The following is a 23,937-nucleotide window of genomic DNA, read 5'->3' as shown; positions in this document are numbered from 1 at the left end:
CGAACGCCTTATCGCGCGCCACGACGGCCGTAAATCAGGTTGCATCACGGAACGCATGTATTTTAATACACACATGAGATAAGAGTGGCAAAGGTCACTGTATCTTTCACTTCGACGACGCTACAACAGATCTTAAAGGAAAATCACATGCTAAAACTGTATCTGTAGGAAGTCTTAAACATAACAGGTTAGTTTATCATTGTTTTGTGTGTAGTTAAGGAAGCAACGACCGTCCTCTCTAGCCGACTCTTGATCGTTGTTAACTAATATTGGTTATCATCTCTTCTACAATTCATTTGTGGGAGCAAGGGAATCCCCTTTTCTGTTCTTAGCGAAATACTGACGCGCAGATCTCTAGATATTATACAGATTGCGAATGAAATGAAAATGAAAATGTCACGTTTTGCAGCTCTATTCTGTCTCTAGATTTATTCATCACAGACAAGTCACCACTTTAGCTAACAGGGTCTACATTGTACATGCTAAGGCGTGTATAGTGTATTATGTCACAACAGGAATTTTAAAAAAACTTCTCTTGCTATCAACCTTGTGCTTTTGGAAATAAACATAAGGTGGTGAGAATTTATAATTCGACGATATTTTGGAGTTCTGTAATATTTTTTGAGGATCTAGATGTGATTGTTTACATTTAATTCATGTCGGAGTCCCGATTTTATTATTTACGAGTTGTTTTGCTTCGCGTGACTATTTTGAAATAAAACCTAACGTGACCTGCTAGTCCGAGGTTTCCTGATAACCTTGTCGGCTTCTTGCGGTGCCTGGTCTCTAAGCAGTGGCCAAGGTCATGCCAATCTCAACCTAATGGTGCGGTAGTAATGGCTTCGTCATCTAATCTTCGAAGGAGGCAAATTCGCGCTATGAATGGAGGTAATTTGTCTGTAAAAAACAAAACGAAATACGCCGCAGGATTTGGCTTGAGTAGGTAGTGCGAAGATATTTTTTTTCTTTTCAGGCGCCAATTTCTTAGACAAGGAACACGAAATGGGTCGCGCACGAGCGCAAGAAGTTCGCCGACGTGCAGAGGTACATTTTTTCCCGCAATTATGAATAGTAGAAAATGGCCTTGCAATTTACCATGTTCCTGTTGTGTTAAATGTTGTTGTTGTTGTTTTTAAAAATGTGATGCTTCCTTTCTCTCACTACGCAGAGTGAGAACTAACAAGCGTCGAACTTCATTCATTTTTGATAGACATTTTCATTTTGTTAATTTGCGTGAATTCATGCCAGATTTTCGATGGATTCCACGAAGTATTATTTTTAATTTACTTAACTTTTTTTTTTTTGAAGCAATTGAGAGCGGAATTGGTGGAACAGATCGATGGTCAACTCAATGAGTTACTCGATGACGTCCTTCACGATGTGGATCACTTGGAATCTGTCGTAGATTACTCGTTTGCTAGGTACGTTTTAATGGGGTGCTCTCAGCGCCCTGAGTTTTTCCCTGACAAAAGAGAAAAAAGCAAGGAAACTGCATCCCTTCATTGAACTTTATAGACTAGTTTCGTTTTGTATGACATAATTCCTCTTGAAAAATAAAGATATCATGTCGCGTCTGAAAATAGAACTTACTTTTCCCAATTGAAGTAAAAAATTAATTCACACTGTGTAATTTCCTTGTTTAGAAGATCGCACGTGACAAAAAAAAAACGTGTGTGTTTTAATAAACAAACGGCCCCCTGATAGTGTAGATTTTAACATACAGGAGGGTTTAAAGAGCTACAAATTTATCCACCATTTTCTCAGGATTCCAGTATTTTATTTTGTCGTTTGTCAGTTTCGTTCGACTTGTATTTATTGGTGAGTCCCTAATATTTTTGCGTGAGAACGGCTGCTTAAAACCTGGTCGACATCGATCACGAAACAGTTAGATCAAGAAAAGTTTCTCGCCATAACGCTCTGAACAAATTAATTTTGCTTTCGTTTTATTTCTATTGTATAATATTTCAGATAATTTTGACTCTAATGAGAAAAAATTAACAAAATTAGAAGAGACAGCTGTTAAGATCGGTTTTGTGATGGTAATATATACCTTTGAAAGCTTAATGGCGAATAGATCAGAGAACTTTACTTATCATCCACAGTGTTCACAATCGGTGGTTGAAAGACCTGTCAAACACTTAAGAATGTGAGACAGACATAGAGAGGTTTTGCACAGCAGCCATGTTGAATGACAGGAACAAAGAAAATATTTTGCATAAGAAAGAAATTTTTTTTCCCATGGGTAAAATAATCTATTGTTCCTACCATCCAACATGGCTGCTGTGCAAAACCTCTATTGGTAATATTTTATGCTGTTTGCAATAATCACTGTGAATGCTTGAATGTTTGGACAATTTTTAATCCCATAAGCATAAAGTATTTGCTTGTGGACCTCAACTAAGTCATCTAAGGTATTCCACTATACCTCTTAAAAGAGCCAGAGATATGGTTTTCTATTGAAAATTTCCAATCACTTTAGCAAATTCTTCCTTGGACAAATTTGAAACAAAAACTGGGGATCTTGTCCCTTTTGGACCAGTGAAAGCTGAGACAAAATAAATTCTGCCTTTTGAAAGGTATCCATTTCATACCCCTGGTCAGTTCATATCCAATGGTGGATTCATGCACCAGTACATGAACAGATGTCAATGACATACCATATGCAATCTCTTTATCTTGTTTTTTTTTTTTTTTTAAACAACAGCTACTTGTTTTGTCTTATAACGTGTCATAATTCTGGTCCCGCAGTTTGACAATGTTGTAAGACACAACAAAAGAAATTACAAATGAATAAAGGCTGATAGTTTCGAAAGAAACTGTTTGGGGCTGCGTTGGTGGGAGTAACGAAATAATTTGGATATATCAACAAAGTTGAAATGGTAAATTGGCCACTGTAACGATTACAAAAGCTGACGTTTCGAGCGTTAGCCCTTTGTCGGAGCGAATAGAGGAATTGTGGGTTGTGTGTGCTTTTAAAGGCAGAAAATGGAGCTATGTTATTGGTACGTTATTAGCTACGTTATACGGTATTGGAGCTACGTTATTTTCTGCCTTTAAAAGCACACACAACCCAAAATTCCTCTATTCGCTCCGACGAAGGGCTAACGCTCGAAACGTCAGCTTTTGTAATCGTTATGGTGGCCAATTTACCATTTCAACTTTGTTGATATATCCAAAAAAGAAATTACAGTATTAGTTCTTAAATTTTTCTCTATTCCTGATTGTGCTTTTCTCTTTTATAATTTTGAGTTCAACATAACAATTACAAGCGACAGACAACAACATTTGATCCTCTGCTTGCAGGAGGATTGTTAACTCCACTCACTAACATCAGGATGTATTTTCTCCATATTATTCCTTATACATTTCCCAAGGTGTTGACAAGGAGAATTTATGTAACAATCAAGAGCTTCATTTCCTATATTATTGTGAACTAAATGTTTGATTCGGGGGGGGGGGGGGATATTGTCGGGAGAAATTAGATGCGAGTCACTCTTGGGTTATGTAATGACAGAAGATGGTCAGGAAAAGCTCAGAGTCCAGAATTTAATCCAGATATGAAATGCAACCATCAGTCAGTCATTTAAATGTTTACTTCTTTATATATATTTTTAGAGACAAGCTAACTGGAAATAAAGTATTTGTGGCAAGGCAGTCATTATTGACGTAAGTTTGGCCAATTGTTCTAAACACAAAAAAGTAATTTTGATAAGGTGAAACTGGTGAATCTTAGTTAACCAATGCAGTTATAAGAAGCTGGTACTTTACAGCTTGATTTTTATGAGCATTTAACCTGATAAATATTTTTACAAAAGTCATACAGTTGTCTATTATAAAAATGTTAATTTTTCTACCCTAGGGAACTCCTTGAAGTTAATCATATCAAGACAATCTACAACATTTTTGTGGCGTTACTAATCGTGTTTATTACAAATACTGTAGTCTATGATTACATTGATTCAGGAAGGTAAGGGGCTTTCTTCCATCTTGATAGTTTACCTAAAACACAACAAAGCAGACACAAAATGGAAAAAAAAGTGGAAATAAATAATAATAATAATAATAATAATAAAGGTTTATTAGCATTCCAAAAATGAATTGGCTCTTCTATGCTAAATTAAATTACTATACTAGTCTAATTACACTATATCATATAGTTTACAATAAATCACACTCTAATTAAAAATTAAAATATAAACAAGCTAAAAGGCCTGAGATAAATCCAGTTTAAGAGATGATCTCTAAAAAGAATCCTGTGCAGAGGCATTTGCTGGCTACAAATCCCACACCTTCAGTGCTCTGCAATAAAAAAAAACAACAACAAATCGCGACTTTGTACAGTTGGAAGGGGAGAAAAAAATTGGTATTCCAGGATATTGCAACCTCAATGGAAATGTGTCAACTATGTTATTGAAATTTGCAGCATTAAAGAGAGACACTTTTTGCTTCCAAACATGTCCAGGAGAACATAAATTTAAGTTAAATAGCACTAATTTTGATTGAGTTGTTTAGAGCTGTATATTGTATTTATTTGGCTATGAGCATGATTTTTGTGCCAGTTTCATTTGGGATAAAAGGTTTTTGTTTGAATTCTTCTAGCAAAATTGTTAGGTCCTTGTTAAATGTAAAGTCTTGTTATAGGTCTTGGCTCATAGCTGACTGTTTTTGTTTTATAATTTGCATTGGTAATTAAGTTGATTTCACTAGTTGGATGTTTGGGGTCTCAGCTTATAGCTGAATGAATAGGTTATATGCATTCAGGTTCAAGAAATGCACCAGGTTCTTTACTGATGAAACAGTTTTAGAGTTGTTACAGGTCTTTGAATTGTCTTTTCTTTGCAGTCTTTCCTTGGACCTCTCAATACTGAAATGGGCATTTGGAAAACCTTCGACTGTTGTCAGCTTATGGCTTGTAATGAAGGCCATGGCACTGGCTGCATTTCCTCTTTTCATGGCTTGGCACACAAACCGGCATTCGTGGCTGCCTCTACCAGACCTAGTCTGGCTTGCTTTTTACATAGTCTACATGGCTGTATTTGTAATATTCCCCCTTCAGGAAGTGTGTCAACAGAACCTTCCACCTGCTTCATCAATTATCATCCTTGCAGAACAGGTATGAGCAGAAAGCATCCAGCCACAGACTTGAAAGAATCCCATAGAGTTTGTAATTTCTGGGGGGTAGGAGGTGGGAGGGAGGGGGGAGAAGGGAGAGTGATTGGTCTCAAGTGACTGAGTTGCAATCCACCCCTGAGGGTAGCAATGTTGATAGTCACTTCATGCTACAGAAACTAGGCTAAGCTGAAGTTTTAACACGGGTGGCCCAAGCTCTGTCACAGGCTCTTTCACAGTGGATTATTAAAGAGTTTGTATAGTGGTTTAGTTGGACTTGCTTTTGAGCTCCATAAATGTAAAGTTGTGTGAAATAATCAAAGAAATAAAGTCTTACCTTCATAGAGAGTTAAGTCTGTGATGTTCTCCTCGCGAATTGAGGCCGTTTTGATGTGTTTTAGTTTGACACCCTTATCACCACCGAGTCACCATGCACAAGATACAGGAAGGTAGGAAACTTCTGTTGACACATGCTCGCCAAAATCGCTCGAAAACAACACTTAAATAGTTGCCCTTTAAGTTCACCGGAAAAAATCCCGCAAAAGTTGATTTGTTGAGCAACCAATCCAGCGAGAATTTCAAATTAACGGCCGTTCTGAATTCTTCTGTGTGGAAGAAACATCTTGTGCAGCTGAGAGACCGTTAATACACAGTCAACCTGGACCCTAGTCAAATCTCTCTTAACGGGTCTTCCCCATAGTCTTCTAACACCAACCCTTTGCACATACTAAGGTACCCTGGGTAAACTCATCAACTTGACTAGATCGTTGATACTGTCCATTTTAACTTCACTGTTTCCTTGTTATACTTGATAACAACAAAAGTACCGGGTATCTTAGTATGTGTGAAGGGTTGGTGTTAGAAGACTGGGGAGGACTTTTGTAATCTATAGCAATCTCTACTATAACCTCTTGAAATAGTATGAATAAATGAATGAATGAGAGATTTGACTAGGGTCCAGGTTGACCACGCATTAACGGTCTCTCAGCTGCACAAGACGTTCCTTCCACGCAATAGATGAGTTCACAACGGCCGTTCATTTTAAATTCTCGCTGGATTGGTTGCTCGACAAACCAACTTTTGTGGGATTTTTTTTCGGTGAACTTAAAGGGCAACTATTTGGCTTTCATGCTGCCAAGTTTTGATTCGAGGGAAAGTATTTAAGTGTTCTTTTCAAGTGATTTTGGCAAGCATGTGTCAACATAAGTTTCCTACCTTCCCGTATCTTGTGCACGGTGACTCTGTGGTGATTAGGGCGTCAAGCTAAAACACATCAAAACGGCCTCAAATTGCAAGGAGAACAACACAGACTACTCTCTATGAACTTCAAGGTAAGACTTTATTTCTTTGATTATTTCACACAACTTTACATTTACAGAGCTCAAAAGCAAGTCCAACTAAACCACCATACAAACTCTTCAATAATCCACTGTGAAAGAGCCTGTGACACCTGTGGTTTTAATGGGACTCTACAGTTACTCTTTTTTTATTCTTTTTTTTTTTTCAGGCTTGGGCCACCTGTGGTTTTAATGGGACTCTACAGTTACTCTTTTTTTATTCTTTTTTTTTTGTGTGTGTTTACAGATTAGATTTATGCTGAAAGTGCATGCATTTGTCAGAGAGAGCACACACAAGGTGCTGTCCTACAAAAAGTCAAAAGGTAATATATTATTATGATCAAATTCTTAGTTGAGAGTCAATCCTACTCGTGAAAAATTGTCTAATTAAATTGTGTAGCAGGAGATTGATGTCAATCCACAAAATGAGTTTTCTCCCACTTGATAAAGCACTGTAGGAGTGGCCACTTTCATTTCAGCTGGGGCTTCCACTTGACCATCAAGGTATTCAAAAGAGTTAGAGTTCTTTTCTTGGTGTAGATTTATAGTTTGAGTGGCAAAAATATGTTCCCACAAAAACTTGATACCTGGCTAAATAAGACTCCTGAAAAATGTTCATGTTACATGTTAAACTCATTCGAAATTCATTTGCTCCTCAAGTGCTAAAGAAGAACTCAGAGTCATCAGCAGAAATGGATCAAGCTAACGAGGGAGATATTGATGCTGCAAATGAGGACAAACTTGAGAAAGAAAAGCAGTCATTACCAGAGTTTGGACAGTACCTGTATTTCTTATTTTGCCCAACGCTCATCTACAGAGATCAGTACCCCATGTAAGTATCAAAAAATAGAAACAATGAGGCCTTTACACGCTAACATCAGCATGCATATTCTCCATACTGTTCTCTATACATTTCCTGATGTGCTAACAAGGAGAATTTGTTCAACAATCAAATCTTCTTAGGTTGGTGATCATTTCCTAAATGTTCTCGTGATTTTAGTGTTTGTTTTTGTGATTCTAGTGAATTATTCAGCAGTACCCCCTGTAAGGAGAATTTAAATGTTGATCACCTTTGGAGTTAAAGGGTTAAATTACAGCACTTTTATTTTGGCAAATGAAAATGTTTTCACTTTAACAAGTCTTCCAGGGCAGTGTTATAGCTAAGAAAATGGCCTGCCGCTTGAGGAAGCCATTCAGCTGGCTGTGTCCTGTCATTTGTATCATCTTGTCTGCGGGGCTACAAAGCTCTGAGTTCACAAAATGGCAATCCGAAACAGAGAGAGAGACCACAGGTCAGTTAAGACCAGTGAATTCAAAGCTACACTTCATTTCACCTTTTATAATTCTGTGGCTTAGTTGTAGTGCAGTATTTATTTTCACCCTTTTGTCATCAAACTGCAAGGTATTTTTATTTTTCACTTTAACTGTAAAAAGTTAAGAGTTGTCTAACGAGTGATTACCAGCGAAAATTCAGCCGGCAACTGCCTCTTTCTCAGTCGGGGAATTTCGCTGGCTGCCGGCGCTTAACAACAGCCCTGTAGGAAAAAGTGCCGTGAACAATTATTGATGAACCCCTTAACTCTCAGAAGTGATCAACATGTAACTTCTCCATATGATATCCACACATTATGCAACGAACAGGTGATGAGAATTCTTAAACTTATCAGGTAGAAGTTGTTGTCTTGATTTCCCATCAAATTCTCGTAACAAATCCACAATGAAATATTTAGTAGCTGGAGGGGAGAATTAGCAATCAGATCTTGAAAGAAAAAGGGTTGATAACTTGCTGGTAATAATTGATAATCAGTTGCTAGGACTGATGAAGAATGTTTTGAGAAATGCTGTAATGTATTGTTCAGAGCGTGTGAGGTTTTTGTTGGGGGAGAGTACAGGCTAGTATTTTAATCAAGCAGTTGTCCTACACTGAGATGTCAGCACTCATCGAAATATTTTTCATCTGTTCTCTACATGCCAAGGCTCACAAATCGCATGAACAAGCTTTCTTCATTCCTTAGCATGTGGGGTAATTGAGTCCGCTTTTTTGCAAGGATTTTCCATTTGGTGACTATGAAACAAAACTTAGAAAGCTCTCTGAAACATTTGTTATTGTGTTTTTTTCAGGACGCCTTGTATTAGATGGAATTACGTGGTGTCCAACTCGTTACAAACTTTGACTTGTATCTTCTACACGTACTATGTCTTTGCCCGTTTTTGTGTGCCTGTGTTCAGGAATATTGGAAAGGGACATTGGAGTTTCAAGTAAGAATGCTGCTTGAATTTTATGGCAATTTACAACGGAGGTTAAAAGTTGTAGGCACACTGATGCATTCTGACTTAGGCTTCCATTTTTCTCCCCTCCTGAAGAATATAGATTTTTTTTTTTTTTTTGTTCTTTGTTTTTAGTGGTGTGCTCATGTCTTAGGCCTGACAACTCGTTGTTTCCTAACAAAATTGATACAAGGGTGATTATCTCTCATAGTAATTCAGACAAACGTATCTCGACAGACATCTCTTTTTTCCTCTGTTTTGATTTGGGAGCGGGAGTGACGTAGTTATGTGGCGCGGGCTCGATTCCAGGATCAGGCGTCACATGTGGGTTGAGGGTTTTTCTCCGGGTCCTCCGTTTTTCCTTTCTCCACAAAAGCCGACATTCCAAATTCCAATTCGACTGAAAACAGTGGACTGCAAGAGGCACCTCGTGGAATGTCCACTGCTACTCAAGCAACTACCTGCTTCAAATTTGTCAGTTTTCGCAGATGTATGGCGGGAAGCTTGAACCGGGTCTCACGTATACTTTGTTTTTGTTGTTGTTTATTTTTTAGACATTTCACGTTGTCAGTGTTCAGCTGTATGCTTCCCGGAACAATGGTTCTTGTTCTCGGTTTCTTTGCCATCCTTCACTCCTGGTTAAATGCCTTCGCGGAAATGACCAGGTTTGCTGACAGAATGTTTTACAAGGTGTGTGAAAAAAAAAATCACCTCATTAATTAAAATGCTACTAACTTTAAGAGGTTAAGAGGCCAAGGACTAACACGTTAATTAACGAGCATGCCTCACAATTTATTTTATAAATTGTATGGAAAGCGACGATGAACCTGAATTAACTCGTAGCCCGTGAGCAGGCTTAGTGCTTCGGCACGAGTGTTTCTTGCCTTCAGCAACGCAAGCCAGTGTCCCAGTGGTACGTGTACCCCCGTGATATGTGTATCCCCGCACACATATCACTAGTGATATGTGCACCCCCGGTAGGGATACACAAAGCACTGAAGCTTTGTACCCGGGCCTCCAAAGGCTTCAAGGAAAACATGGCGGCTACGAGGGATAGATTTTGTGGGTTTATATTTTATATACATCAAATCCTTTTGGATTCATCTTTAAAAGGGGCTTCTATGTTGTTGTTGTTGTTGTTGTTGTTTTTTTTTGTTTTGAAATCTGTACGGCCCTGGACAACCAAGTCCTTATCAGGGCAACCGAAGTCTGGGTCCTACAGTATTTGCCAGTATGGACAACCAGGATTTTTTTCTAATTCCGACCACAATGTATGTTGTGTCTAATAAGTGCTCACAAAAACAACAGGCCAATCAATTTGAACTACATAAGATAAGATAAGACCTTTATGTAAACACGATAATAATTAAAGCTAACAGCTTGAGGGGTCGTGTATTTAGTTTATACATTGTTTAAATAAGAAGACTAGCTAAATAAGTAAAAGGCTAACACTAACATCTTAATCAAAAGTAGAGAAAGTCATCATTTTTATGGCGGACAACAGAAGCTGAAGCAATATTAAATTTAAAATCTCTAAAATAAGGCTTTGTTTTCAAATTTCGAAACAGCTCATTTGGGTTTTTGTGCAAGATATTACGTTCATTTAAGCTAATAGTGTTCCATAAGATTGCACCTCTATAAGCAAGGGAATCTTTCGTAAACCTAGTATTAAATCTTGGAACTATCAGTGAATCGTCTCCTCTCAAGGAATAGCCATAGGAAGTTTGATGTAAATATCCTTGTATAATAACTGTGGGAGAGACTCATTATGTGCTTTATAGAAAAGTTTAAGATCGAAAAATCAGGTATTTTTATAGATAAATCAACATAAATAAAAAATGATTGTTGTCCCGCCCGACATGGCCCGCAAAAGGTGAAGAGTGACGCTCTTCGAAAACTCTTGCCTTTTCCTGCTCTTGAATGACCATGCGTTTAAAGATTGACCCTTCGTGACCCCGGTCGACGTAGAAAAGCGAGCCTGATTGTACATCAAACGTGAACTGTTTCGAAAGTCTCCGTAACACTCCTTTTTCCGGCTTGCTGGCCCCCTCTGGATACTCTTTATCTCTCAAATAATGAACAAGATTTGAATAGTTTGTGGCATCCATCTTAATAATTCTCGAAAGATGCGAATTTCCCGCGAAAATAGGTCGCGTGTATACAAGGCTCACCTCCCTTTTTGGGCGTTTTTTAATAGAGGATTTTCTGTGGGTAGGAGCGTTGCGTTACAACAGTTAAAACGACGGCTGATAGAATAACTCGTATTTGAGAAAGGGATCCTAGTTCTATAAATATGCGCCTATGGGTTCACCGATTTCCGTCCATTAACACAAGTGAGCCGTAATTATTTATTTTTTGGAGGGGAGGGGGGTGGGGGATACAGATATCACTGGCCGCCATATTGGAGGGGGTACACATATCACCAGTGATATGTGTGCGGGGATACACATATCACGGGGGTACACATATCACTGCGACACCGTGAGAGGTCCGGTAAGGGGTCTGGAACTGATTATGAGTTATTAGTGCCAGAACCCCGCAAACCTCTCCACGACTCGTCTCCAATCTTCCAGCGAGCAAAGATACGCTAATGGTGATGGCCTGCTGGAAAGTTAATTAACATAAGGCGTAACAACATGTCTCCCTGTCGTGTTTTTACAACAGGATTGGTGGAACGCAACTTCGTACGCTGACTACTACCGCACGTGGAATGTTGTAGTGCACGATTGGCTGTACGCGTACATCTACAGGGATGTTCTAATTGTGAGTAGCGTCAGTAATTACAGTGTTATAAAAAGTAATTGGACAGAGTTGATTTTGTGGTGCTATTGGTCAACGCAGCGGTAAATCATCTGCCGCGCATGTGCAAGCGTTGAAACCGCAATGAGGCAGCTTCATGCGTCACATGACTAATAACAACAAATGAAAATAAACTGCACCAGTAACATGGTGTTTGGAAAACGTTTGAATTTTATGGCTAAGTTCAAAACAAAGCGATAAATCAGTGGAAAACTCCTTAACTGAATAAATTTAGTGTAAGACGTATCTCAAGTTTTCCTTTTCCAGGTTTTGCTTTCTTTTATTTCCACAAACTTTTTAAATTTTTTCCCTATATTTTGCGTGCGCTGAATAATCCATTTGCACATGCCCGACGTTTCACCGCTGTGAGGATTGTCCGAGTGACTGGGATATCGACAACGCAAAAAACAACTAGAGAATAACTTGTCTGTAGTCTATTCAGTCAATATGTTTCAATTTCAGCGAAAATACCTAATACGATGCTATCGTCCTCAAATCACCTTCAGCATCATTTGTTCTCAATTGTTGTGTATTGCCCTGGGTGCACTTCCCACTCAAGTTGTGTGTTCAAGAAATTTGATGTTGATATTAACTTGGCTCCAGCTAAGAGATTGTGTTTTTTTTTTGTTTGTTTCCCTCAGCTTGTTAAAAACCGTCAAGTGGCAACGGTGACCGTGTTTGTGTTGTCCGCCATTGTTCACGAATACGTGTTAATGTTCGCTTTTCGCTTCTTCTTTCCGATTCTCCTCTTCATGTTTGGTGGCATTGGATGTAAGTCGTCAGTTGTTGTTTTTTTTTATGACTTATATTCACTTGGGGGAATGAAATCAATGCTCGAGACGCCTTGAGGACGTAGTTAAGATGCAATATTTGCTTACCATTTTGAGCCGATCAATTCGAAGCTTTAACAGCTCCCCTGACAACTCACCGGCTGTCGACTGTCGCCTGTGTCCTGAACCTTGACGAATTACGTATTTACCTGCGCGCCACGTCTCATATTGGAATAAAGGGGGTAACTTTCTAAAAAAACTGTAGTGCTGCGTCGGTAGGGGGTATTTTAAGGTAATTTGGTTTTATCAACTGAGTCGTTCACGTAAATTGGACGCCGTCAAGTTTGAAGGCTGACGTTTTGAGCGCCAGCCCCTCGTTTGATTTCACTCTGACGATTAACTAGCGCTCAAAACTTCATCTTAAGAAACTCTTTACAGTGGCCATGCAATTTGCATTGTCAACTCAGTTGATTAAACCAAAAAAAAAAAAAAAAACAGGTCAAACATTAGGTTAAGGTTTAAGCGTCCTTCGTCAGACTTCTTGAAGTAGCAGTGATAAACACGAAGGCGCGCTTTGAAAAGGAGCCTTAGGTCCCACTGGACCATTTGTCAATCAACCGTCGTATGATGTAGAACTCTTAGAGTCAAGTCAGCTTGAGCTACAGCTACTCCAAAGCAGTGAACAACGGGCGCATTCCTCAAAATTGTTTTATGTCTTCATCACAATACAAGAATTTTTGAGATTTGTATTTCCTTTCTCCAATGGAAACTGTCTTCATTTATGGCGGTAAATTTGAGATCGAAGTAGGTGGTTCGCACGTTAGCTCTCATTAGCTCCTTTTGTTCATCTACCAGCATTTACATTTGACCCGCACACGTCAATGGTGAGTGACAAATGAGCCTAGGTCTTCCCAGGGAGGACTTCCTTATATAGGGCGCCTTCGTGTTTAAAATCCTTCTCTTGTTACGTGGGACTCTGAAAGTTACAATTTATGTGAAAATGACCATGATTTATGATGATCTTGGTTAATAATATCGTTTTCCCATTCTTCTTTCAATTTCAGTGTCCTTTGTGTTCTTGAAACCAAAGAAACATGTTGAGAACATATCTCAGGCTTGGAACGTGTTTATGTGGATCACGCTGATCCTCGGTAATGGGCTGTTAATGTGCTTGTACAGTCAAGAATGGTTTGCCCACCGAAACTGCCCCAGTAAGAGTGTAAGTAGCCAAAAGTTACCGCACCCACAATTTATTTTGGTCTCTCCAGGTGAGAGGTAGCGTTAGATAAATTATGTTCGACGATTTGAGCGTTATACTTTTGAGTGGCGCCCCTGAAAACATGACTACATGCCGAAAATTATGCTCAAATTTTAATTATGCTGAATTTATTAATTTAAAATAAAAGCAATTAAAAGGCCCTTCCCCCCCCCCCCTTAATTCCGGCCTACCACCAAAAGGTAAAACTTGCTCAGAATAAAAGGCTTACCAAACTTAAACAAGAAAAGCAGGGACAGCACTCACGCTACGGAATTTATCCCTTGTTGAACTGCAGCTGTACCTGAAAGGGATTTTTTCAAGAAGTGTGGTCATTACGCTGGCACTGTGCCCGATGTTCTGACTAAAGCATTGTGCCCAAATTTATGGCAGTATAATTTATCTGGCCCTAGCGGCTTAGAAGGGGGACTGTTTTTGGTTGGATGAGGACATCAAAACACTTATGGCTTTTTCATTTTTCTCTTCTTAGAAATCATTTCTGGATCAATTAACTCCTCGATCTTGGAGTGAGGAGTGTCTACAACTGTACCAGCACACGCAATAGAGAAAACGCATCGACATGACATATACATGCATCACATGTAACGTGTACAGGGAAACAAATTACCTATCATGATCATAAGCTAGAAGCCAATTCTTCCCTACTGTTATAAATGAAAAAAGAGAGTCTTTTTAGTTTCCCAAGGAAATTGATTTGATATTTTTATGTGACTTTTATTTGTTCTGATTCAATCGAGATTAACCTTTGACCCCTAAGAGGGACTGGTATCTAAGTTCTTCTGACAATATCACCCTGGAATGTCATATTAAGGCCATGAGAATATAAGAAACGATCAGCAACTAAGGAAGCTCTTGATTGATAAACCAATTCTCTTTGTCAGCACCTTAGGAAATGTATATAGAACAGTATGGAGAATATGCAAACTGATGTTTGGGTAAAAAGGGTTAACTCACTCCCCCTTTTTAACTTAAAGGATTTTAGCGCAGGAATTGAATTGGACACTTTTAAGAGTTCATCGGTTTTTTTGGATCAATTTCGAAGACAATTGGAAACCTTGACGTGAAAGGGAAAATAATAAAACTGAACACCTTGCCAAATCGTTGTTTCGTGTCATTTATGTCATTAATATGATATTTGTCATGCAGTATAAGGTTCGTCTGTTATTTTGTTATTCAAAGTTCGTATCTCGTGTGTGATAAAGAGAGTATTTCCCCACATAATATCTAGACAAGCCAGCAGACAGTGATGGTAGTAAAGGAAAATTTTTAGTTGATTCAATGTCAAACTCTCCAAACTACATCAAGACTAGTATGGCAGACGGTAAGGGGAATTACTTATGAGATCTTGGTAACGCCGAGGAAAACGTCAAATTAAAGAATGAATTTAAATATTTTTTACTGTTTCAAACGGCGCCATACCACAACTTCAGCTTAACAAATGTGAATATCTCTGAGTTCTAAAATCGAACGTAAATACTTCACTCCGTCGAGGATCCCTAACTCTGACCACGCAAGTTTTGGTAATTTTACGTTATTAGGGAGCTTAAGCAACTACGACGAAAGGGACGACGACGACGTCAAGTAATCACGGAGGGTCTGGAACGAGGACGTCGTCTTTAGCGGGAAAATGAAACTTAAGCAGTGAAGTTGCTCAAGGACGACGACATCTAAAATCTTGTTTATTCTTGCTTCGTCAGTTTAAGAAATGACATCGTTCAGAGACCTCCAAAACCTTCTTCTCAGTCATGGATCAAATTTACACCTCTATCGGAAGTTCGAGAGTAGGTTATTCAATTCTTGAACATCAAAAGTCCAAGGAATTATTAAGCTTTAGCTTTATTTACAATAATTTACGCATGATAAAAGTTTAAAATGTAAATTTTACGGAAGTTATTTGAGATTTAAATTCAGTTCTAAGTGTTGCTGGTATAAACAAACCTATTTTTCCCAAGCCTTGCCTGATTTTCAACATGCTTTAGCTTGATTTGTTCTACCTTTGATGCTCCTTCCTTTGGCGAGCAAGCGACGCAAGTCTGTCAATTTAATCAATGTTAGCTAGCGATCGGCACAGATCAGTCGTCGCGCTTCACACAAGAATACTATTTTTTCCCGTGTGATTTTGTCGGAATAATTTTTATGGCTGTAAATCTAGATCTTTATCAAACATTTCGAAAATAGATTCGCAAAACCTGAGGGGTATTCAAAGTCTTGTTGACACACCGATTTGAAGAATTCTTTGCTGTTTAAAGCGTCTCGACGGAAGAACAGCAACACACAAAATGTTTTAGTAGCAATAAACCGGCAGTTCCATACACACAGCTTTTGACCGAACGCAGAGGTGTATTGCACTGCCATTTAAACCTTTTCATTCAATAAAAATGATAAACAGCACTCTTTCATAAAATATACTCAAATAAATTTAAACCTAACGTGGTCGCTTTCACCGCTTGACTTGACATCTGTTTTGCAGAGGATGGAAAATGAGTTAGTGGGTTTTCGAATTTTATTTGTGTAGAAAACTGAACAGGGAGGTTTAAATCAACCGAAGAAGCGAATACAAACTCTAACCGGCCATAGACTGTCAAAAAAACGACTATAAAGCCGCATCTTTTGATGAGAAAAACTGCTTTGAAGTTCAGAAGTTCACGACGACGTGAAACAGGTCCTTCTCAAGTCGTCGACGATAAGACGACGACTGAATTCATGGTTCGCGCTTGCGCAGCGACGTTCTCGCTACTTCCGGTCGTCGTCCTCCGTTCGTCGTCGTGGTTGCTTAAGCTCCCTATTGTTTTACAGAGGACAGCTTGGAAATGTACAAAGCTTTAAAGAGCACGTACTCAGTTATTGTTCTACCAATCAAATGTGTTGTTTTGCCTTGTTCTCGTTTAGTCGCCGCCTGGTTTAGAGAGACTTGAATACTTTTGGATGGCTTCCCCGTCGATTAAAAGATAAATTTATTTGTATTCAATTTCAGCATAATATATATCAGAGCAGCGTTTAGCTCCAAATCATCGCGAACAGTCACAATATTTCGCGTCGGGGTTCCCGTCAGTCCAGAACAATTTTCAACTAATTGTCGAAAGTAAATTGGAATTGCTTAAGTTTCACTTTATTTCATGATTGCCACAGTGGTAGGATGGTAAATACCCAGACAATTTTAAAATTTCTGTCTTCTCTTCACAACCATCCTATTTGTATGTATGTAAATTTATACAGGGTAGCCCAGTTCAGCAACTTAGCTGGTTTAAGTGAGGAGAACATCCACCACACAGTAATCTCGTGCGTGGGAAATTAACGTCTCCTACCCCCTAACCCTGCAGGAGACGGCGTACGGTTTATTCGTTCTTATCCGAGAAGCCTAGAATATCTATCCATTTCTTGATATTCTATTTAACAAATGGTAAACACCACAGCGTACACTATTGAGTTATGGATGCACGCGGGAGGTTGCTAAGCACGAAAGAAGCGTAAGAGTCGCTCGAGGCGATAGCCGAGAGCGACTCTAGCTTCTTGAGTGCTTAGCAAACCTCCCAAGTGTATCCATAACTCAATAGTGTACGCTGTGGTGTTTACCATTTGTTTTATAACATAACATTGACACATTGTAGCTAAAGAGTTCCCTTTTATTTAACAAATCTTACGCGACCAGAAAAAACAAGCGCGCGCGTAAAAATAGTCTTTGCATTTGCTCACGTCAGCAGCGTACACCCATGGGCAAATGGGGGACGCTAAATTGACCAATCAGAGCGCGCGCTTTACTTTGGTTATGTTATAAAGAAAAGTAGCAAATTCTCCTCAGTTATTTAAAGACCCTAATTGGTCCGGCCAGGGCTTGAACCCTCGACCTTCCGCACAACAGTCCGGCGCTCTACCAATTGAGCTGACCATCCTCTCCCCTAAAACATGAATTTATGCCTTCACGAAGATTCATACAGTGAACACGAGATGATACTTAGGACCTTAAGCAAACCATGACACAACGGCAGTGAGTATTAGCTCAGCAGGTACATTGTTAAAAATTTGTACATTTCTTGGCCTTCCTTGCCAAACAACAACATTAGCTTGACGTTCCATCTCATTGACGATGTCTACCAATCCGAGACCTTTCATGACCATGAAAGAATACATAATTTTAGAATATAATGGAAATGGAAAAACAAACAATGCATGATTTCATTCACAAACCAACTTGAACTTGCACTGCAAAGGGAAAGGGAAAGGAAACTGTCTTCATGCTTCATCATAAAGAAGGTCAAGAAAAGTTGAATGACTTCACATTAAATTGAAACTCCCTGACTTTTCCCTGACCTTGAAAAAATGAACAATCGGTTCATGCTTTAGCGTGCACTATCGAGTTATGGAGCACGCGGAAGTTTGGAGAGCACGAAAGAAGCGTAAGAGTTGCCCGAGGCGATAGCCGAGGGCAACTCTAGCTTTTTGAGTGCTCTCCAAACTTCCCGAGTGCTCCATAACTCGATAGTGCACAGCTGAAACTGAAGCATGAACCAACTGTTTTAAAACCAACTGTTTTAGAACGTAGCCGGTGGAATTGTGCATAAAATCCGACGCGAAAAACGGACAACAATATCAATTGAAGCGAATCGTGACGGCGCTGATGCCGAGTCTCCTTTTCCGTTGTTTTTCTCTTTTTCTGCCTCATTTAAGAACTCTAGCCCATGCAAGGGAAAAGTTCGAAAAATTGTCTTCGTTTTGGGACTAGTATAGGCCGAGTCTCTTTTTGTATCTATTATTGTCGCGAAATATATTATTTTTCTCCGCGCTAACAATGGCCGCTCGCGCGAAGAAAATAATTTCTGGCGAAGCGATTTGCTCACGCTATCAGGGTGCACTATCGGGATTTTGAGCACGCTTACGTATACTGAATTTGATTGCGCGGCTCTGTTACCTATGTTCTAAATGTATTTTTCCCTCACTTTTACCTGACCTGTAACAACCATGTTCGCGAATTAATTGTGCTTGAAAACTCGAGCCACTCCGTGACTGTTCCATCGTTAAGCTATCACTATTCGGTAACTCGCGTTTTGAGTAGGTCGTCTTTACATTAAATTCTCATTGGCCAATGACGGTGTCAACTTTCACACTGATTGGCCGTTGCGATTACCTTTGTTTTGTTTGAGCATTAAACTTCGACTTGATGAACTTGACCTTGTTATCAAAGCTCGCTGCTCTAAAAATCGAACTAAAAATTGGGTAACTTGACCAAGTAAATATCACGAATAAAAATGAAATAAGGAATACTCAGGGTCGCATATTAAAGGATGGTTATTTACTATTCACACAAAACTTACAAATCTTTGTCTGATTAGCAAATATCTTATTCTTTTTGTATTCACAGAATGGTAATTATAACTTCTATTAAATACATGATTTTGAGCATCTTTAAATTCGACTTTACATATTCTTGAACAGCGGGCTTCGAATTCGATCATTACATCCAATATCAACAATTCAATTATCTTTAAAATACTTCATTTCGCACTTTTCTAACGCGCCAGCACTTTTAGTCCTCTTCAGCTGCAAGCCGATGGAACAAAACAGTCGGAAACCAGCCGATAAAGATGAAAACGATGAAACGGCAGTGAATCACGGAAGAAAATTATCCATACCCAACACGTTCCCAAAACACACTAAGAACGAATGGGATTTTTCATAGCTCATGACGTAACTAGCTTTTTTTTTTTTTTTTTTTTTAAGTCCAAGCGGCTATTGTTGAACACAGACCAAGCGGCATTTTTAAGTACAGTCTCGGCACCAGATCTCACTCTTTTTTCCACCGTCATGTTGAGCTGGGGAGAGGATCTCAACCTTCACATTTCTCAAGGGAGAGAGTGGGGAGTGGGAACGGGAAAATTACGTACGAGGTTGAGAGGATTTTCACAAAGGTAAGCAGATAAGGGAGAGAGAGAGAGAGGAAGAGAGGTCATGGGAACGATAATGTCTGAAATTGAGTTATTTCTGTGACGTCACTGATTCACACAGACACTTTCGGAACACCATGCGACACGTCCAAGCGGAAATCATCCAATAGAAAATCAACACTGCGCGTATCGCTATCAGACAAGTCTGCTAGGACCAAATCGCTTCCCACTGATTCAGTGTCTACGTCATCATGTTCCTCCAACTGAGAATAGGGAGGTGTGGGCGTGGTCATGTGACTACTGCCAGACACAGTGATCTTTTCCACTCGCTCTGTCCGGTGTCTCTTCTCTAAAAGTTAATTAAAAGTAACTGCCGTTAGCTGAAAGTTGGAGCTGCACTTTTTCAAGAAATCGTATTTCATTTTCTCAAATTTTAATCGTAATTGAAGAAAACAAAAAAGAGACGAGAATCTCTGAAAATTAAAAATCAAAGTTCATGTATGAACGAGGCTATCAATCTAGTGACATCGAGTGCTCAGGGACGGAGGGTAGGGTTTATTCCAAAACTTAAAGTTTAAAACACAGCTTCCTAAACCCTCGAGTGTTGAGCCCGCGAAATGTGCTGGCCGCCGTGGTTGCCAAGTAAAGTTCTAGGCTAACTTTAGAACCTTTGTTGTGTGATTAAGTATTCACTATTTTGATGGGCCATATAGTAAATGATTAAGACTTTCACACACGGTGAAAAAAAAGAAGTATCATCTAAAAGTTACGTATAAAAGTTTACAGGCCTTCAAAAGAAAGTTGGTATATGACAGCACTAGAAACTTCACACTTGCAATACGTTCAGCACCTTTTAAAAGACGTTGCCAAAACTATGGAAAATGCAAAACCATTAGCGTGTTGCAATACGCTCTGAATAAATCTTGTTGATAACTTCCACTAGGAAAACCTAAAATATATGCTTTGAACGACACAAATACGCATTTTATCCAAAATAAGGTCATACCTGGATCGATATCACACCGCCATATGTCGATGCTTTTTCCCAAATCCGCCTGTGTGCGCGTCTTGCCACCAAGAACCAATACACAGGCAAAAGGACGACTTACATTTCTCCTTAAATCTGCGCTCACTGGAGAATTGACGTTCAAAAGTTCTTGACTGTACACTCGGCTTTTTTTGCCTGAAGTGACTCCCTGTGCTGGGAGAGTCTGTGCTTTAAGCTGATGATCTTTTTGTGCAGTATTTTGATTTGGATTTGGATGAAGAGAATCATCCGAAAGAGTCATTCCTCTTGAATTCTCGTACACCTCTGAACTAAACATGGACGCCGGTCGAGGTTGACTGCGTTTATTGTCGCCGACGCTTAAAACAGAATTGTAGAACGGCGCCGTGGAATCAAGAGAACCCAGTGATGCTGAAGACATGTCCCACCGGGCAACAGATTCACACCAGGACTCCGGCCTGGTAGTCGTCGGTTTACTGTTCAGTCTCTCTTCTCCAAGGAAGCCTGAAGACATAGGGGTGCAGGGAGGGGCAGAGTGAGCCGTGGACGGTCGAATGGAATGAAAAGCGGACGAAGAAACTACTCCTACTGAGAAACAGCTACGGACGGGTGGCGATATGTCACCGCGTGGACGGACCGTGCTCCACGTGCGGGCACCTGAAAAGGATGGGTAAGGGACCAGTCATTATCTATTACCTGGCGCAGGAGGAGGAGGTTTGGAGGATTTTGGGGGGAATCACATAGTTTTCAAGGGGAGCGGAGGGAGGGGGTCAGTCGTCGCTAACAGAGCATAAAGGGGGAACCATAGAGATTTGACTGTCAATAAGTTGGGGTGATTAGAATACTAAAGAGCCTTAAGGAGATCAGGTAAATTTTATCATGACATAACCCTCCCCTCCCTTAAGCGATATATTATGACCGGCCCGGCCCATAAATCAGCTTTAACAGAAGAAAAATGCAATACAGAAAGGAAGTAAAAGGGAAGTTTTTCAAGGTGGCCGTTCACAAAATTTTCACCAATTTCAGTAAGTAGTAAGTTTATTTTGAAACAAAACAATACTGGTGGAGGGTTGTGTGGGCGCTTATTCTAAGCTGGGCGCTGGTTGTTAAATCAAATAAATACGGTAATCTTCGGTAGCTACCCGTACACTTTTATTGTACTTCCCACTTTCATCAACGAAATATTTCACTTTATTCAACGACAATAAGTTTCACCCCTATAGGTTCCCTTAATAAAATTTTGTACGACACAAAAATTCCAAAAGAGTGGGAAGACTTGGATTCGTTTTCTTCTAAATTAAGCTAAAATGGTTTGAAATAAAGAAAGCATAAAATGTGGAGTTAAGTTGCTGGCCCTTACCCAAATCAAACCGCCATATTGTATTCTGCAAAGCCCCATCGGTAGTTTCACCTCCAAATATCAACATGCCTTCTCCAACCTGGCGCAATAAGACAAAAATAAAATAAAATATATCTTTCCATACTCAGCCTGTTGCAGTTACTCTCTGCGTATTTGAGCCCAAAAACCCGGGCAGGCTACCCTATGGTCTGAACAGTCACAGAAAAATTTTCATCCGAAAATGGTGTTCAACAAAACGAAGTTTATACAAAACAATTACAAGAGTGGAAGTTACCTTAATTGCAGAGTGACCAAACAAAGCCGGCGGACCTCCTCGGCTCTTCATCCGCGTCCAAGAATGACTCACTTAAATGAAACAAAAATCGTTTTTTACCATTAAACATTATCCGTATTTCCTTCTAACCCTAACGTTAACCCTAACCCTGGAGAATATTGGCCCGAGGTCGTAGTAGTACAGACTGAAGGCAGCTAGGACCGTACAAAAACTGTTGAGGGTCAATATTCGCCAGTACGGTACAGTAACTGAAGTCTCGGTCGCTTCCAGGTCCTCCGACATACTACTCGTCCGTAAGGCTTTTTCGATAGTGAACTGAAGAATGATTATTAATGCATGCAACTATTGACGTTCTAAATCACCTACAAATGTAGCAAGTCTTCTTTCAATTTTTTCCACTATTACAACTTGGAAATATACTGTGCTTATACCCAGTTAGGTTGAAGTATTTTAACTCTCTTACGGTCTTTGTCACCAGTTCTTAAGTGGAAACTAAACTTAACGACATTTCTGTAAGTCAATATTCATACCAAAGCTCCATCGCCACAGGTCGTTCCTGGACTGTAGACCCTCCAAGCCCCCATACACCCACATACCACCGGCTCCCACAGCCGCTGAGTGACTGTAACGAGGGCTTGGTCCCTCTCCTTTCCATTTGACCCTTATCCATCTCGCAGTATCTGAGTAAATCAAATCACACTTTTAGGATCATCAGAAACGGGCAGCTTACCACAGCTTTTATCACAATGGGAAAAAATCTTCGCGTGATGCGAAAAATGAGAGCTATTTATTGTAAATTCTGACGAATTCCTTCAGGTTGAGTTTAACATAGTAATAAACGTGAAAATTTCACGGTACATCATGCGCCGCTCTGATTCAATAGAACAAGACTTCGACTCAGATGAAGGCAAGGGTGCAAATGAAAACCTGTTTTAATCCAAGCCTGATTTTGAAAAGAAAGAGTCCAGGGCTATCGCAAATTGATCTCTTGCACTTCTTCGCTTGAAAACCGCACAAATTATCATCTTTTCTACAGGCTAAGAGGGCAACGTGAGTCTTTAAAAGACAAAAGCTGGCTATTTTGAACCCTAAATTGAACCCCCACCTAATTCGTATTGCCAGAGTTCATCACTGGCACCTCTCATGTCAATGTAACCACCAAATACGAACATTGAACTCTCGTGAATCACAGCCGTGTGAGACCGTCGCGTGCCTGGGCCCTAGGAAAAGATGAACAATTCAACAAGTTATTAAGATCTAGTAGGTCGATTGTCCTTACTAGCTAGCATGGATTTCCTCCGTGATTAGTTCCGAGACTTAAGAACCACGTATGAAGGTGTCACAGTTTGATGTATAGGCGGATTCATGCTGACGTCGTTGTTTACATTTTTGCTCATTTGCATACGGCTTTGCGCAAAGAAGGAAGCATGTTAGATACAAATTGACTTCAGGCAGCTAAAGAGCTAGAAAACCTTAGTACATGGGGAAATTTTTAGCTCTTTGGGTGTAATATTCAAGGAGAAATAGTCCATCAAAAACTGCAAAATTTCTGGGTGGCAAAAGCGCTAATGAGCTCATACATTCTATGTAAAATTTTGAGTTTTTAAACCCGTGTTGCACAAAAAGTATTCAATGCATCAGGCTCGTATTCATTGGCCGAGTTAATCGTACTTTGACCTTTCGATATTTAGAACTGATTTATTTTTAGCTCCATCAGAAACTGAATTGCTTATGCTAATGAGGCAAATATTGTAAAGAAGGATTCCCCTATAGTCCATTTCCGAATTACCCTTGGCCTCATTTTCAAAACGAGGCCTGGTGCTCAACCATTCTAGTGAAAATGAGTTTAGTTTGCAAGT

The 23,937-nt window shown here is 39.6% G+C and overlaps 2 protein-coding genes across 6 annotated transcripts in view; one reads left to right on the top strand and one right to left on the bottom strand.

Annotated features, from left to right (window-relative positions):
- Window positions 1-40: 40 nt before the first annotated feature.
- LOC111333509 (sterol O-acyltransferase 1) lies at window positions 41-14,657 on the top strand. Of its 2 annotated transcripts, none has more exons than XM_022939111.2 (14): window positions 41-187; window positions 974-1,044; window positions 1,309-1,421; window positions 3,616-3,666; window positions 3,860-3,967; window positions 4,843-5,113; window positions 6,694-6,769; window positions 7,107-7,278; window positions 8,568-8,705; window positions 9,269-9,404; window positions 11,379-11,477; window positions 12,155-12,284; window positions 13,348-13,502; window positions 14,029-14,657. In XM_022939111.2, the coding sequence occupies exons 2-14, from the start codon at window positions 1,003-1,005 to the stop codon at window positions 14,101-14,103; spliced, it is 1,566 nt and encodes a 521-aa protein (XP_022794846.1). In that variant the 5' UTR covers window positions 41-187; window positions 974-1,002; the 3' UTR covers window positions 14,104-14,657. The 2 variants fall into 2 exon arrangements, with proteins under 2 accessions (XP_022794846.1, XP_022794840.1); XM_022939105.2 differs by lacking the exon at window positions 41-187 and adding an exon at window positions 735-888.
- Window positions 14,658-18,824: 4,167 nt separating this feature from the next.
- The window catches only part of LOC111332386 (uncharacterized), a 20,405-nt gene continuing 15,292 nt past the window's right edge, over window positions 18,825-23,937 (bottom strand). For all 4 annotated transcript variants that reach the window (XM_022937709.2, XM_022937715.2, XM_088741814.1 and 1 more), the window contains 6 exons: window positions 23,184-23,298; window positions 22,609-22,758; window positions 22,079-22,149; window positions 21,805-21,883; window positions 20,445-21,101; window positions 18,825-19,787 (listed from right to left, as the gene is read on the bottom strand). In XM_022937709.2, the coding sequence (XP_022793444.2) occupies window positions 19,552-19,787; window positions 20,445-21,101; window positions 21,805-21,883; window positions 22,079-22,149; window positions 22,609-22,758; window positions 23,184-23,298 (1,308 nt within the window). In that variant the 3' untranslated portion in view covers window positions 18,825-19,551. The remainder of the gene's footprint in view (window positions 19,788-20,444; window positions 21,102-21,804; window positions 21,884-22,078; window positions 22,150-22,608; window positions 22,759-23,183; window positions 23,299-23,937) is intronic.

This window comes from Stylophora pistillata, chromosome 12 (assembly GCF_964205215.1).
Source record: "Stylophora pistillata chromosome 12, jaStyPist1.2, whole genome shotgun sequence".
In the NCBI taxonomy this organism is placed as follows: domain Eukaryota; kingdom Metazoa; phylum Cnidaria; class Anthozoa; order Scleractinia; family Pocilloporidae; genus Stylophora; species Stylophora pistillata.
The sequence above is the reverse complement of the archived record's forward strand: the minus strand, read 5'-3'. Positions and strand labels throughout refer to the sequence as shown.